At 52.3% G+C, this 14,462-nt stretch overlaps 1 protein-coding gene and 1 long non-coding RNA gene across 2 annotated transcripts; one reads left to right on the top strand and one right to left on the bottom strand.

The window, feature by feature from the left end:
- Positions 1-385: 385 nt before the first annotated feature.
- Positions 386-6,989, bottom strand: LTBR (lymphotoxin beta receptor). Its single transcript, XM_032646474.1, has 10 exons — positions 6,649-6,989; positions 6,414-6,510; positions 6,036-6,161; positions 5,800-5,952; positions 5,380-5,476; positions 5,154-5,245; positions 2,783-2,890; positions 2,445-2,470; positions 1,627-1,855; positions 386-1,295 (listed from the first exon to the last, which is right to left on the bottom strand). The coding sequence occupies exons 1-10, from the start codon at positions 6,742-6,744 to the stop codon at positions 1,054-1,056; spliced, it is 1,266 nt and encodes a 421-aa protein (XP_032502365.1). The 5' UTR covers positions 6,745-6,989; the 3' UTR covers positions 386-1,053.
- A 112-nt stretch (positions 6,990-7,101) lies between these two features.
- On the top strand, positions 7,102-12,527 carry LOC116760929. The gene is made up of 4 exons (XR_004351890.1): positions 7,102-7,498; positions 8,469-8,605; positions 10,375-10,438; positions 12,468-12,527. It is a non-coding gene; the product is annotated as an uncharacterized LOC116760929 (long non-coding RNA).
- The last annotated feature ends 1,935 nt before the right edge of the window (positions 12,528-14,462 follow it).

Below are 14,462 nucleotides of genomic sequence, written 5' to 3' on the forward strand. Positions count from 1 at the left end.
TTCGTTGCTGCGCACGGGCTTTCTCTTAGTTGCAGCGAGTGGGGGCTACTCTTCATTGCGGTGCGTGGGCTTCTCATTGTCATGGCTTCTCTTGTTGCGGAGTGTGGGGTGTAGGTGCGCGGGCTTCAGTAGTTGTGGCACGTGGGCTCAGTAGTTGTGGCGCACGGGGTTTGTTGCTCTGTGGCATGTGGGATCTTCCTGGGCCAGGGCTCGAACCCGTATCCCTTGCATTGGCAGGCAGATTTTTAACCACTGCGCCACCAGGGAAGCCCAAGACTCCACACTTTCAAATGCGCAGGTTCGATCCCTGGTCAGGGAACTAGAATCCCATATGCCGTGTGGCACGGCCAAAAAAAAAAAAAAAAAATCCCACAGAAATCAATGATCTCGGTCTCAGTCTCCTCTTTATTTGCATGTGGTTACAATTCATAAATACACTCACCGTTTTCCTCCCCCTCCAAAATTCTCCCTTATACCTAAAACCCCACCCAAGCCCCTGGTTATAAGGATTCCCTTTCCTGTCTAGAAGGGGAGGGTGGTCCTCCCTGTCACTCCATCTTCATGTAGCGTCTCCCTCAGTCCATGTGAAGTGTGGGCCCTCGAAGGGCCTCTGAAGCTCAGGGATGATGGGCACCACAAATCCGCCAGAGGTCCCGGCCATGTCTTTGAGTGACCATGTGGCTGGCTCCCTTCCGTGCCATGCTTGGGGTACAGATGCCAGGGGGCTGGCAGTTAGCATCACATGTGCTGTCTGTGCCTGAGGCCGAGCTGGTGCTGCCCCAGTGGGCAGAGGGTCTGCAGTGGAGTCCCGGGCCTGCTCGGGCGGTGGTGAGAGTCCTGCGGGGGCACCATTCCCAGCCAGTGCTGGCCCTGCTCTCAGAGACGCGTCTGAGCCCCGGCCCCTCGGGGTCCAGCTCTCGGGGCCCTACCCAGGCCCTTGGTCAGTCCTGTGCGGGGAGGGCGGCCTCGAGGAGGAGGCGCTCTCAGGCCTCCCTTCTCCTGGCTTCTCCAGACAACATCAGGCGTGGGTGACAAATTGGGTCCTTGGCCCCGTTAGGGGGTGTGGCACCCCAGTGTCTCTGTCTCAGCCAGGTGCCAAGCTTTGCCATCCTCCTGGTAGGGTGTGGAGAGCCCGGGAGGGCTAGGGGCACCCTCTTCAGGGATGGGGTACGGAGGCTCTGGGGGAGCGGGGGTGTCTCCGGGGCCCCGTGCTCCCCCCAGTACTGGCCCGTTGTAGATGTAGATGTTGCCGGTGACAGTCACAGACCCGCCGGTGACGTGAATGCCATTGGTGCCTGTGGGAAGGAAGGCGGAGTAAGGAGTGAGGGGCAAGTTTGAGGGGAAGGCCTGTGTGACCCCAGCATCGGCCTCCAGCTTCCCCAGGGCCCCTGTCCGCCATCGCCATTTCCGCTCTGTCCCCCTCCATCGACGTTCTTGAGCTCTGTGTTTATTCCTCTGTTTCTTGGTTTTCAGTCTCTTCCCTTCTCTGTAGTCGGGACGCTCTGGCTGCTGGAGCTTCCTCTTGCACCAGGTTTAGTCTCCTCATTTCTGCCTGGCTCACACTCTCTCTCCCTGCCCACTCTCCCTCCCCACCCACTCTGCTCCCTGTGCCTGCCCCAGGCTCACCGTGGGCCACCTGGCCTTGCTCTGGGAGCTCAGCCTCCAGCTCCCTGGCCTGGCTCAGAGGACTCTGCTGTTGTAGCGCCTCTTCCTCCAAACCTGGGGATGCCGGGAGCCCGGCCGAAGCTGGGGTCAAGTCTCCAGAGGTGGGCAGAAGTGGCTCTACCAGGTCAGGGTACTGTGGGTTGACCCTCGGGGGCTCCCAGCTTCCTTCAGCAGTATTTGATTCCTCTCCCTGCAGGACAGAGGCCGAGAACCAAGCAGTGACGTGGGCCTCAGACCCCGTCTTTCTTTAATTCCTCCCCCTTCCCCACCCCACGCTTAGGCAGCTCAGTGCCCTCTTCTGATCCTCATCAGGCTCCCTGCCTCAGGGCCTTTGCACCTGATGTTTCCTCAGCTCCTGGAGCACTTTCCTCGATACATTCCGACGGCTGGCTCCCTGTGTTCTTCAGCTCTCTGCTCAAGTATCAGCTGCTCACAGAGGCCCTCTCTGTCCACTCTAAGATAATATACCCTCGTCTGTTGCCACTGTCACTGCCACCACCCTACCATGCTTTATTTAGCAATTATCACTACCTGAGGTACAGCTGTCTAACTTTATTCTGGCTCCACTGGTTTGTAACTCTGGGAGGACAGACACTTTGCTTTGCTCACTGCTGTTTCCGCTGTGCCCTGAACAGTGCCTAGCACTCCGTGTGCTTGATGAATTATTAGTTGAATGCATGAATGGTTGTTGAAGCGGCAGACTCTTTTCCTGCCTGCCCCCCACCTGGTTCACCTGTCCCCCTGCCCCTCCTTGCTGCCTCCTCAGCCTTCCCCATTACCTCTGGGTGCCTCTTGAGCAGGGATCCTGCAATAGAAAATGAAAGGGCAGGCCTCAGACCCTCAGGCTCTCCCCCTCCACACAAGCCATGATATGGCACTGCCCACCTTGGGCTCCCCACAAGGATCAGGTTATCATTACCCTTATCTCCAGCCTCAGAGTGGGGGGCTGGATGGAGGTGATGTCTATGTGGGGGGCAGGTGCTGGGCGTCTTGGGGGTGTGAAGGCGCAGAAGGGTCATCCCTGGGGGAGCTGAATATTCCCTCCAGCCCCCCTCCCCCATCTAGGTAGGCACAGACCCAGGCCCTGCATCCCTGCCTGCACCCTGCTCCTTCCTACCCAGCTTTCTGCAGAGAGAGGGGTGGCTCTTCCAGGTGCAGGCGAACACAGTGGTGAGAAGCAGCAAGGAGACCAGCGGCAGCAAGACGGCCAGCACCAGCATCATTCCTGCAGGACGGCAGACAGGACGGGGCATGAGGGCCCGAGGAGGCTGGGGGGTGGGCAGTTAAGGAAGAGCTCTCCAGTTCTCTGGCCACCTGGGCAGAAAAGGGAGAGCAGCTTTCCCTTTCCGGTCCCACTACAGTTCCTAAAGGAGGAGTTGGAGAAACTTCCCTCGGGTTACAGAGAAGGGGCACTAAGCCTGACTGGTGGGGGGACCTCCTGACAGCCAGCAGAAACTCTGCCGCAGATGGAGACGTTCGGGGTGGATGCGGGTGGCCACCGGCACGGGGGCAGCCTTGCGGGTGAGGACAGGCACTTGGGCAGTCGGTCTGCAAGGGCTGAAAGTGGGAGTGGGAAGCAATAAGGGAGGTGGGGAGTCTGTAAGCAGACTCAGGCCACAGGGTGAAGTCATGTCTCTGCGGACTTGACCATCTTACAGAGAGACCCACAGCTGCGGGAGCTGAGGTTGTCCTTCTGCAGCTGTGGAGGTGTTTACAGGGGTGACGGAGTCGGGATCCTGGCTTCTGAACTCTGCCTGTGGCTACCTGGCAGTGGAGGGCTGCCCGGTCTCCACCCGCGGCTCAGGGCAGGTCCCGGGAGGGAGGGAAGCGGAGGCTGGGTTTCTCAGGTGCCCACATGTAGCCATGGTAACCGCTGCCTTCCTATGGGCCTCATGCTGCCGTCAACAGCATGGAGTCTACCATGCCCGTCGCCTGTGTCACCTGTGCCTGAGGAAGATGGGGAGCACTTGGACATTTGCACGCTGGGAGTTTGCCCTTTGTGATCCGTCTAATTCCATGGCCTAAGGGAGTCCAGAATGGGAGGTGTGGGGAAAAACTAGACCCAGAGTCTTGGACACCCGGGCTCCTGCCCAGTTGTGTATTTTTCATATAAAAATGAGATTAGTTTACATACTCTCTAAAATTCCAGCTCTAAAATGCTGATCGTTTCTGATACACAGTTAGAAATTAATACGAGGATGTGGAAAATATTTATGATATAGTTGAATGAAAAATTAAGTTACAAATGACTGCACTTTTAGGAAAATAATTATTTTTTTCTATTGCACAGAAAAATGTATGGAAAGATATATTCAAAAGTGTTGAGTGTGGGGCTTCCCTGGTGGCGCAGTTGTTAAGAATCTGCCTGCCAATGTAAGGGACACAGGTTTGAGCCCTGGTCCGGGAAGATCCCACATGCCGCGGAGCAACTAAGCCCGTGAGCCACAACTACTGAGCCCACGTGCCACAACTACTGAAGCCTGCACGCCTAGAGCCCGTGCTCCCCAACGAGAGAAGCCACTGCAATGAGAAGCCTGTGCACCGCAAAGAACAGCAGTCCCCGCTCACTGCAACTAGAGGAAGCCTGTGCACAGCAATGAAGACCCAACGCAGCCAAAAATTTAAAAATTAATTAAAATTTAAAAAAAGAAAGTGTTGAGTGGATATGCTAGGTGATGGTTCTCTGGGTGAGGTTTAGTTCTGTTTATCTGAATTTTCTAATTTCCTGCAGTCTGCAAGTATTACGGCATGGGCTTTGGAGTAAGAGAGACTTAGAATAGGTCTTCATGACACCAGTTACCACGTGGATGATCTTGGGCCAAGTCACCTAACCTCTCTGGGATGCGGTTTCCTCATCTAGTCAGTGAGGATAATAATAAGACTATTTCACAGGATCATTATGAGGGTCAAATGAGTTATTGAAAGTCAAGTGTTCACAGAATGCCTGACGCACTAGCTCTCAATAAGTGGAAGCTATGATTATAAATACTTGGTAATTTTTTTAAGTTAAGGAAATAAACTTTCCCCTGATTAATAACAACCACAGTCATTAGAAACATCCTGTAATCCTCTATTAGGCGGGGAAACCAATGACTCCACAGAAAAGACCAAGAAAGCATCAAGTGTAGAATCTTCTCTCGAATAACGGAAGGTGTAACCCACTACAGAGACATCCAGTCTAGTAAATGGATTATGTGATGGTGGCATGTCCAAAACGATGACGGTGATGTCAGTTACAATTACATCTCCGTGTGGGTGTACTATTACATATAACTTATAAGTCATGTGTAGGACATATAACTTAAAAAGTGTGTGTGTATGTTTGTGTGTAATTAACCTGGCCCAGGGATACTCCAATTTCCCTTTGAGGAGCTTTTCTTCTTGCCTCAATTCTGACTGGAAAGGATTCATCATTTCCCCGTTCTTTTAGATGGCTAGAATTAAGGCATCTTCCCAGATGCCCCCTGCCCCTGCCCCTGGCCCCTCACCTGGCGTCTCGGAGGGCTCTGGCGGATTTCTGCAGCTGGTATCAGACCGGGAGGTGCCTGGTGCTGCCTCTACGAGGCCCTGGTCCTCACACCTGTGGAGGAAAGAGCCCAGCTCAGGTGGGCTCCTGGCGGTAAGTGGGAGGCGGTCCGTGGAGCTGAGCAGTGGAAGGGGCTGTCAGCAGCTGGGGCTGGGAGGGTGGGAGGAACACGGACCTGGCACCCTCACCTGGTGTGGGGCTGGCAGCGGGCGCTGGGGGAGGAGGTGTTCTGGAAGTGCCCTGCCTTACAGGGAACACAGTTGCTGTTAGCCTTCCTGTCTTCATCTGGCAAGAGAAATGCATGGCCAGCCAGGGTGAGTGGGCAAAGGGAGCCCACTGGATGGCCCCTTCCCTGACCACCCACTGCAATCCGTAGTTTGCAGCATCTTTCCCGATCTCCGAATTGCCCGAGCTTCCCCCCAGTGCTGGGAGGACCCCTGAGCCCTGCACCATCCCAGTTTCATTTCTCTGCAGGTCCCTTCTGTGAGCCTTGCTCAAGGAGGGAGAAGAGGCCTGGGGCCTCACCATGGACACAACCCCATGCACCCCGCCCCCTTCAAGATCACCCGCCTCCTCCCCCAACCCCTTTGCCCCCAGTGACCTCTGACCTTTGAGCTCGGCTTCAGTGCCAGGCGGGCAGTGGGAGAGTGACTCGCAGTGTACACACTCAGAGCCCCAAAAGACGCAGAAGAGTCCTGGCTGGCAGCGGCACTGGGTTTTGTGTTTGCTAGTGCAAGGCGTGATCTCCACGAAGCCCAGCACTGGTGGGGAGGCAGAGGGCTCAGCAGAGGGGCTGCGCTCCAGGAGATCCCAGCCCCCATCCCCGCCAGAACGCCCCACTCACTCTGGTCACAGGGGCGGCACAGCTGGCAGATGGAGAGATGGTTCCAGTGCTCGTTGTAGGAATTTTCGGGGCACGTGGCACAAGTGGTGTCCCGGTCGGGGCCACATTCAGCCGAGACGTGTGTGCCTAGGATGTGAGTGGGGCAGTGGGAGTGTCAGGGGACTAGGGTTCCCCCATGCCCTCTGCTGCCTGCTGTGTGACCCTGGGCCTGTCGCGGTGCCTACACGGGAGGGACAGCCAGTGTCTCTCACTCTCTGTTTCTGCCGGCGGGTACTCCTGGGAGCTGGCGTCCACCTTCCGTCTGAGGCAGCGATGTGGGCTGGAGCGCCCTGTGACCCACCTCCCCGTCCCAGACTTCCTGCGGCCCCCGTCTCTCACCTGGGGGGCAGCGGGAGCAGCAGACGCGATGCTTGGGCTCGTAGTACTCCGTTTCCCGGTCCCAGCAGGTTTGGTTCTCCGTGCGGTAGGGGGGCACCTTCCAGGGGAGATGGAGTGAGGCGAGAAGTGTTCAGCAGTCGGCTGGGAAGGGCAGAGGGGCTACAGAGAGGGCGGCCCAGACCCCTCTTCCCTGGCTGAGCCCACCCCCACCCGCCGGCCTGGGCCCCTCCCTCACCAGCTGGGGCTGGGATGCTGCCAGGAGACCCCAGAGGCCCAATATGAGCGGCCCCCAGGCCAGGCCGCGGGGGGAGGCGGCCCACGGCAGGCGCATGGCGGCCAGTCAGCCAGCCGAGCAGATGGGTGGAGGCCTGGGAGGAAGGTGGGAGGCCTGGACGTCCTGGGCAGTGGTGGCAACAGCCTCCCGAGCCCAGAGGCTGGGACAGGACTCGGCCGACTCGCCCCCGGGGGCCAGAGCGGCCGGGCCTGGCCTGGCCTCCAGGGCTCCAGCGCCGGGCTCAGGAAGTGGGAGTGGAGGAGCCGGCGGGGCGGGGACAGGGAGAGCTGGGAGCCGAGGCAGCCGTCTGTCGCAATCGGGAAGAGGAACAGGCTTGGCTGCCCGACGCAGGGCGGGAGGGGGTGGCGGGGAAAGCACGTGAGGGCAGCGGGGCCGGAACCGGGCCTCCTCCCTTCTTTGGAGGCCTGACTGGAGAGGAGGAGGCAGGGACAGGCCGGGCCCAGCCGGTGGGAAAGGGGTAGCAGAGCCAGGGCGCCCTCCTCGGCTGGGCCCCCGGAAGCCCAGCTGGGAACAGATGGGCTTCCAGACACAGCTGTGTCCACCCAGCAGGACACCAGATCCGAAAAGTGGATGGGCCTGGACCGTCAGACTTGGAGGGTGCAGAGAGCCACCGAGAGCCTCGGCCAGCCAGACCAGCATCTGGGAACCAGAAGTCCTAGTTGGCAGACTGTCTGGACACCCGGCTTCCCACCCGCTTTGACTTTTGAAGATAAACTACAAAGGAGTCACAAGCCAGCCAGCACTCGCTTCCCTGAGTCAGCCCAGTCCACACCCACCTCAGTGGACACAGGTCACCTACGAGATTCTCCAGAGGGTGCAGCGGTCCCTGCTCCCCTGTCCTCAGAGAAGGCGGTGGTGCATAGACCAAGTCCCCACGAGCAGGGCAGCTGGGCTGGGGCTGGGTGGCCACCACCCTCAGTCCCAGCCTCTCACCCAGGAGCCTTTGAATCCCTTTGAGCTGGAGGGAGCTGACAGCCCACCAGACCGGGCCCCTCACATTAAGGATGAGGACACAGAGGCCAGGGTGCCATGTAGAGGAGACCGGGATTCCAGGGGGACTCGGTCTGGTCCTTGTCCCTTTTCTTCCCACCATTTCCCTGCAACCCATTAACAGCATCCCAGCCCTTACCCAACCATGCCAGGGTGTCTGGTCTCCAAGTTCCTGTGCTCCTGGCTCACTCCCACTTGTCCTTGAGGGTCACCTGGGCTCTGGGAAGCACCTCCACCCCGGGCTGCCCAGCCTCCCTGCAGACCACTCCCTGTGACCCGCGGCTTATCATCCGCTGGCTGCTGGGCCTTGAGCTCAGCAACGGCCTGCCCCGGATCTGTAACTCTGGGCTCCCGAAGCTTCACACAGGGTCTGGCACGAACCGCGTGTCCGGTATATATTTATGGACTAAACCAATGATGCCTCGCCCACGTCACACAGCCAGTCCGTGGCAGAGCCAGCCTAGAGGCCGGGGCTCCAGATGTCTGGCTCCCAGCTCATTCCAGCAACCAGGCTCCCTCCTTGTGACTCAGGGGTGCCTCCCTAAGCATGACGGGCTGTCTGGAGAGAGGTCACCTGGGCATCACCCCTGCCCCCTCCTTGGAGGGCTCTGTTCACACATCCTAACCCTGGTTGGTCTGACTGGCTGGACAGCCTCCTGGTGGAAGAGTGGGAAGTCCAGGTCAGGGGTATGCCCCTGGTGGGGGGCGGATCACAAAAGGGTGAATCAGTCTGCCTGAGCTATAGACATCTCTCTCCTCTCCTGGTGCAGGCCTAGGACCCGCCCTCTGCCGGAGAACATCCGAGGCTGCCTGGGAAGGGAGGAAGTGTCAGAAAGGCACGCGCTGCTCAGGTCAAGAAAATGGGGTCTGGGACTGGACACACCACTGAGCTCTTAAATGCAGAAAGGTCTGTGTGCGCACCTTAGATCCCTTTTTCTATTTATTAACAAAAATTTTTAAATTGAAATTTAGTTGATTTACAATGTTGTATAGGTTTCAGGTGTACAGCAAGGTTATTCAGTTATATATATAACTGAACATATATTCAGTTATATATATAACTGAACATATATTCAGTTATATGAAATTTGAAGCATACATATTTTCAGATTTTATTCCATTCTGGTTTATTATAAGATATTGTATACAATTCCCTGTGTTAGACAGTAAATCCTTGCTGCCTATCTATTTTATATATAGTAGTGTGTATCTGTTAATCTCATACTCCTAATTTATCCTTTCCCCATCTCTTTCCCCTTCGGTGGCCATAAGTTTGTTTTCTACGTCTGTGAGTCTGTTTCTGTTTCGTATATAGATTCATCTGTATTATATTTTAGATTCCACACACAAGTGATATCATATAATATTTGTCTTCCTCTGTCTGACTTACTTCACTTAGTATGACAATCTCTTGGTCCATCCATGTTGCTGCAAATGGCAATATTTCATTCTTTTTTATGAGTAATATTCCATTATATATATATCTATATATATATCTCTCTCACATTCTTCTTATTTTTTTTTTTTTTATCTCACATTCTTCTTAAACCAATTGTCTGTTGCTGACGGTTGGGTTGTTTCTATGTCTTGGCTGCTGTAAATAGTACTGCTATGAGCATTAGAGTTGCACGCATTTTTTCGAATTAGAGTTTTCGTCTTTTCTGGATCTATACCCAGGAGAGAGATTGCCAGATCGTATGGTAGCTCTAGGTTTAGTTTTTTTCAGGAAACTCCACACTGTTTTCCATAGTGGCTGCACCAATTTACATTCCCACCAACAGTGTCAGAGGGTTCCCTTTTCGCCACATCCTCTCCAGCATTTATTATTTGTAGACTTTTTAAAAATTAATTAATTAATTTTTGGGCTGTGTTGGGTCTTGGTTGCTGTGTGCGGGCTTTCTCTAGTTGCGGTGAGCGGGGGCTGCTCTTCGTTGCAGTACGCGGGCTTTTCATTGCAGTGGCTTCTCTTTGTTGCGGAGCATGGGCTCTAGGTGCTCGGGCCTCCGTAGTTGCTGCACGTGGGCTCAGTAGTTGTGGCTCATGGGTTCTAGAGCACAGGCTCAGTAGTTGTGGCTCACAGGCTTAGTTGCTCCGTGGCATGTGGGATCTTCCCAAACCAGGCTCGAGTCCGTGTGCCCTGCATTGGCAGGCGGATTCTTAACCACTGCGTCACCAGGGAAGTCCCATTATTTGTAGACTTTTTGATGATGGACATTCTGACTGGTGTGAGGTGATATAGTGGTTTTGATTTGCCTTTCTCTAGTATTTAGCGATGTTGAGCATCTTTTCATGGGCCTGTTGGCCAACTGTGTGTCTTCTTTGGAAAATAGTCTATTTAGGTCTCTTTTTTTATTGTTATCATGGAAATCACGCATAATTTATACATATGGAAAAGGGGAGACAATAATACTGTGAACTCCCAGCCTCAACTCAGGTGGGTCTTATTTCTCCCATAAACCCTCTCCTACTCTTCTAATCGTCTCTTAATTATTGTGAAGCAAATCCCAGACATATATCATTTCATTTGAAAATATCTTAAGATTTTACTCAAAGACAGGGACTCTTTTTCCTTTAATTGAAGTATAACCTATAAACAATGAAATGCATAAAGTACACTAATCTTATGTGTACAGATCAATGAATTTTCACTTTTGTGGACTCCTGTGTATCTCCCAGAATACTTCCAGCACCCCAGAATGTTCCTGCATGCCCTTTCCAGGCAAAGCTCCCTGCATCACAGGTAAGCGCCGTCTCAGATCCTTTCAGCTCCAGCAGTCTGAACTATATTCTTTCTGCTGCTAGCATGAGCTGTCACTTCAGCTTTCAAGGACTCTCTGCGTCCTATGGAAAGAGCCCTAAGATCTGGACTTTAATCCTGGCCCCATCACTTCACCTCTCTGGGTCTCTTTTTTTGTGCCAAATCAACTGCTGCTTTGCTTGCAGCTCTGATCTGTTCTCCACCCTTCCCCTGCTCTGTTCTGTTCACTATTGGGAACTACATTTCCCAGAATGCTTTTCCCTCTGGCGTCCCTGTAGGCTCAGCCAGTGGGAAGACAGGTGGGTGGAGGACAATTTGGTGGGAAGAGGGAAGAAGCCAGGCAGATTCCTCTGCTTCTCTGCTTTCTGACACGGCGCGCGGCTGGTTGTGTTGCTTCCTTCCATCCTTCCACTATCCCATCCCCTGCCAGGCAGCCCCCACTATTTAGTTCCTGCCAAATAGCTCTGGAGGCTTCTGGGTCTGTAAGGCTTCTGTATAAGTTTGTCTTTCCGGCCCTAGAGATGTAGCTGCTTCCTGCTTTGCTATTTTCTGGGTTGCCTTGCTGTCCGCCACTGGCTTCTCAGCATTTCCATCAACTATGTACCAATTCTCTGTGTTAAATTTCTTCCATTTGAAAGACATAGAGTGTTTCCTCTTTCTGGACACTGATGGACAAATCTCATCCATAAATGGTTATTATGCCTGCCCTGCCTTCTCCGGGAGGGTGAGGGGAGCCTCACAAGGTGAGGAGTCCATGAACTCTTCACGGGCAGACATTGTCTCTGCTTCTTCCCTTTCGTGTTCTTCATCGGCTTCCTTGAGGTTTTGCTGATTTCCGTGGGGCAACACCAGACCCCAACTGAGTGCCCCATAGACCCCCAGAGTGTGTGGGAGTGAGGCTCTTCTCCAGGCCCTCTCCAGAGGGGGTGGCTGGGAGATCCTTCTTCCCAGAGGCCCATGGGAATCCAAAAGGAGGGTTTATAGGAATGGATTCTTTTTTTTTTTTTTTTTTTGGTTTTATTAGAGTATAGTTGATATACAATGTTGTGTTAGTTTCTGCTGTATAGCAAAGTGAATCAGTTGTACATATACATATATCCACTCTTTTTTAGACTTTTTTCGCATATAGGTCATTACAGAGTATTGAGTAGAGTTCCCTGTGCTAGCCAGTAGATCCTTATTAGTTAGCTATTTTATATATAGTAGTGTGTGTATGTCAGTCCCAATCTCCCAATTTATCTCTCCCCCTCCTTTCCCCCTGTGGATTCTTCTAAATAATCTTCTTTCTCCCCTCTTCCCCATACTGCTCTCAGCCAACTGCTGTCCTTGAATAGGGTCTGGTAAACACTGAGAAATGTGTAATTGATGAGGGTCGTCCTTCTCCAGAATATTTTCACTGGGGACAATCCCTCAGCCCAGTCGTTCTCAACTGGGGTGATTTTGCCCCCTAGAAGACATTTGGCAATATTTGGAGGAGTTTTTGATTGTCACAGTTCAGGGGGTACTATTGGCATCTAGTCGGTAGAGGCCAGGGATGCTGTTAAACATCGTACGGTGCACAGGACACGGCCACAACGAAGAATTATCCCAGTGTCAATAGTGCCAAGGTTGAGAAATTCAGCCTTAATCCAAAGGAATAAACTTCAAATGGTGAACTTCTAGGCACCGTGCCAGGTGATTGGACTAAGAGTGGCAGGGAGGGATTTTCTGGAACATCATTTTCGATTAAAGAGAAATTCATACTACATAAGCGCAGGTAAAAGGACACTGTTTTCCACAGTGGGCAGCCCAGTGTGGAGAGGCTAATTAGCTCTAAGCAGTAAGAATAAAAATTTACAATTACTTGAGTGACTCCTTTTCACCCTAGAAAGGATAGAGACTGAAATGAAAAGGTGAAGGAAATTTAGATAAATTAACAAACCACAAATTAATGGGTACTCAGAGGAAATTAGGATGTTGGATGTTTTGAGGGTATCTTCATTTATTTTTTTAATTTTTAAAAAATTCATAGGACTTCCCTGGTGGCGCAGTGGTTCAGACTCCGGCTGCCAATGCAGGGGATATGGATTCGATCCCTAGTCTGGGAAGATCCCCCACGCCGCGGAGCAACTAAGGCCGTGCACCGCAACTACTGAGCCTGCACTCTGGAGTTCGCGAGCCACAACTACTGAAGCCCACGGGCCTAGAGCCCGTGCTCCACGGCAAGAGAAGCCACCGCAATGAGAAGTCCGCGCACCGCAAGGAAGAGCAGCTCCCGCTCGCCACAACTAGAGAAAGCCCGCGTGCAGCAACGAAGACCCAATGCAGCCAAAAATCAGTTCTGTATTTCTCTACTTAAAATGGTGACTTACGACTCCTATTTCTAGATAATGAAACAAATCTTTTTGTCCTGCCCAAGTGACTCCAAATTTACTCCTTTTTTAGTAGCTTAATTGCTTTATCCTATGCATTTGAAGGTAAACTTCAAAAGGGGTTAGAGCAATCTTTAGAATTTAATTTGTATCTATGTTATACCCAGTATAGTGCTTCAGACAACAAACTGATTAAAATTGTTAATGGAAAAAAAATGGAGTCTAGTTGATTTACAATGTTAGTTTCTGCTGTACAGCAAAGTGATTCAGTTTTACACATATACACATTCTTTTCCATTATGGTTCATCACAGGATATTGAATATAGTTCCCTGTGCTCTATAGTAGGACTCCGTTGTTTATTCATCCTATGTATACTAGTTTGCCTCTGCTAATCCCAAACTTCAATCCATCCATCCCCCACCACCACCCTTTGGCAACCACAAGTCTGTTCTCTATGGCTGTGAGTTTGTTCTGTAGATAAGTTCGTTTGTGTCAAATTTTAGATTTGAGGATACTTTCTCATAGCACATCACTCTCTGTCAAAGATATACCTTGAGTCTTACCCAAGATGCTAATTCTGCTGTCTTCTGCAGAGTGGGGGGAGTCAACAAAGAGTGGCCACTAGACCCTGGGGCCACTGGTAATAAACCTAGTGCCTGTCTTCAGAGAACTCATAATATGATCCGTGCATATGGAAACACACACATACACGCATGCACACACGCACACACCGAGATAAGAGTGTACAGCAGTGCATGTTGGAGCGTGGGGGAGAAAGCGATCACTTCCACCATCTCCTGTCCCTGGGGAGCAAGAGGCAGGAAGACCCTCCGAACTCACAACCCTCATTCCACTGCAGACCTTCTAGTCTCCCCTCTCTCCCTGTAGCCTTTGCAGTTTATGGCCAAACCACAGGGTTAGAGGATGGCCAGTCCTGGGAGGGGGAAGGAAGGGCTGAGGCTCTGGGAGAGGCTGGGGGAGCTTCAAGACAAGACCTACAAGGCCCCGATGCCCCCCAGAACAGGCATCCACTTCTCTGGAAGTCAGGGAGCATCACTGAGCTTGGAAAGGGGAAGCTCAGCTCTCAATCTGGCCCCACCCCCAACTCCCAGGGTGATGTGGGCAAGTCACTTTGTTTCTGGGGCCTCAGTTCCCTGATGCATTAAGCAAGGGGCTAGATGCAGAGCCAGCTGGGAAGGGCTTTGGTGACCATCTGGGCTGCCTTACAACCCCACCCCCTCCCTTTCATTGAGAGCCTGGTGGCCCAGAGTGGTAAAGTGTCATTTTGTGGGTTTTTTTACATTCTTTTTTTTTTTTTAATGTTCTTTTCCACTGTGGTTTTTCCCAGGAGAAACTATCATTTTATAAGGCACAGAGCTCAAAAGCCAACGTGGAAGTCATAGAATAATGCCTAGACCGTGGTCCCATTCATGGAAAAAAACTATATATCTTGTTTTTAAAAAATACATGTAAGTCTATAAAAGCACCCAAAAAAGATGGACACAAATGACAGTGGCTCTCCTGGGCCAAGGGGTGGGAAAGGAATGGGACAGAGGGAGGCTTTTATTGTCCTGTAAACCTCCATGTTGTTGGAAAATTGTGTTGTGAAAAAAACGTGTTCAGGTATTTTTTTCTGCACCTTAAAAGATAATA

The sequence above is a fragment of the Phocoena sinus genome, chromosome 10, assembly GCF_008692025.1.
Source record: "Phocoena sinus isolate mPhoSin1 chromosome 10, mPhoSin1.pri, whole genome shotgun sequence".
Classification (NCBI taxonomy): domain Eukaryota; kingdom Metazoa; phylum Chordata; class Mammalia; order Artiodactyla; family Phocoenidae; genus Phocoena; species Phocoena sinus.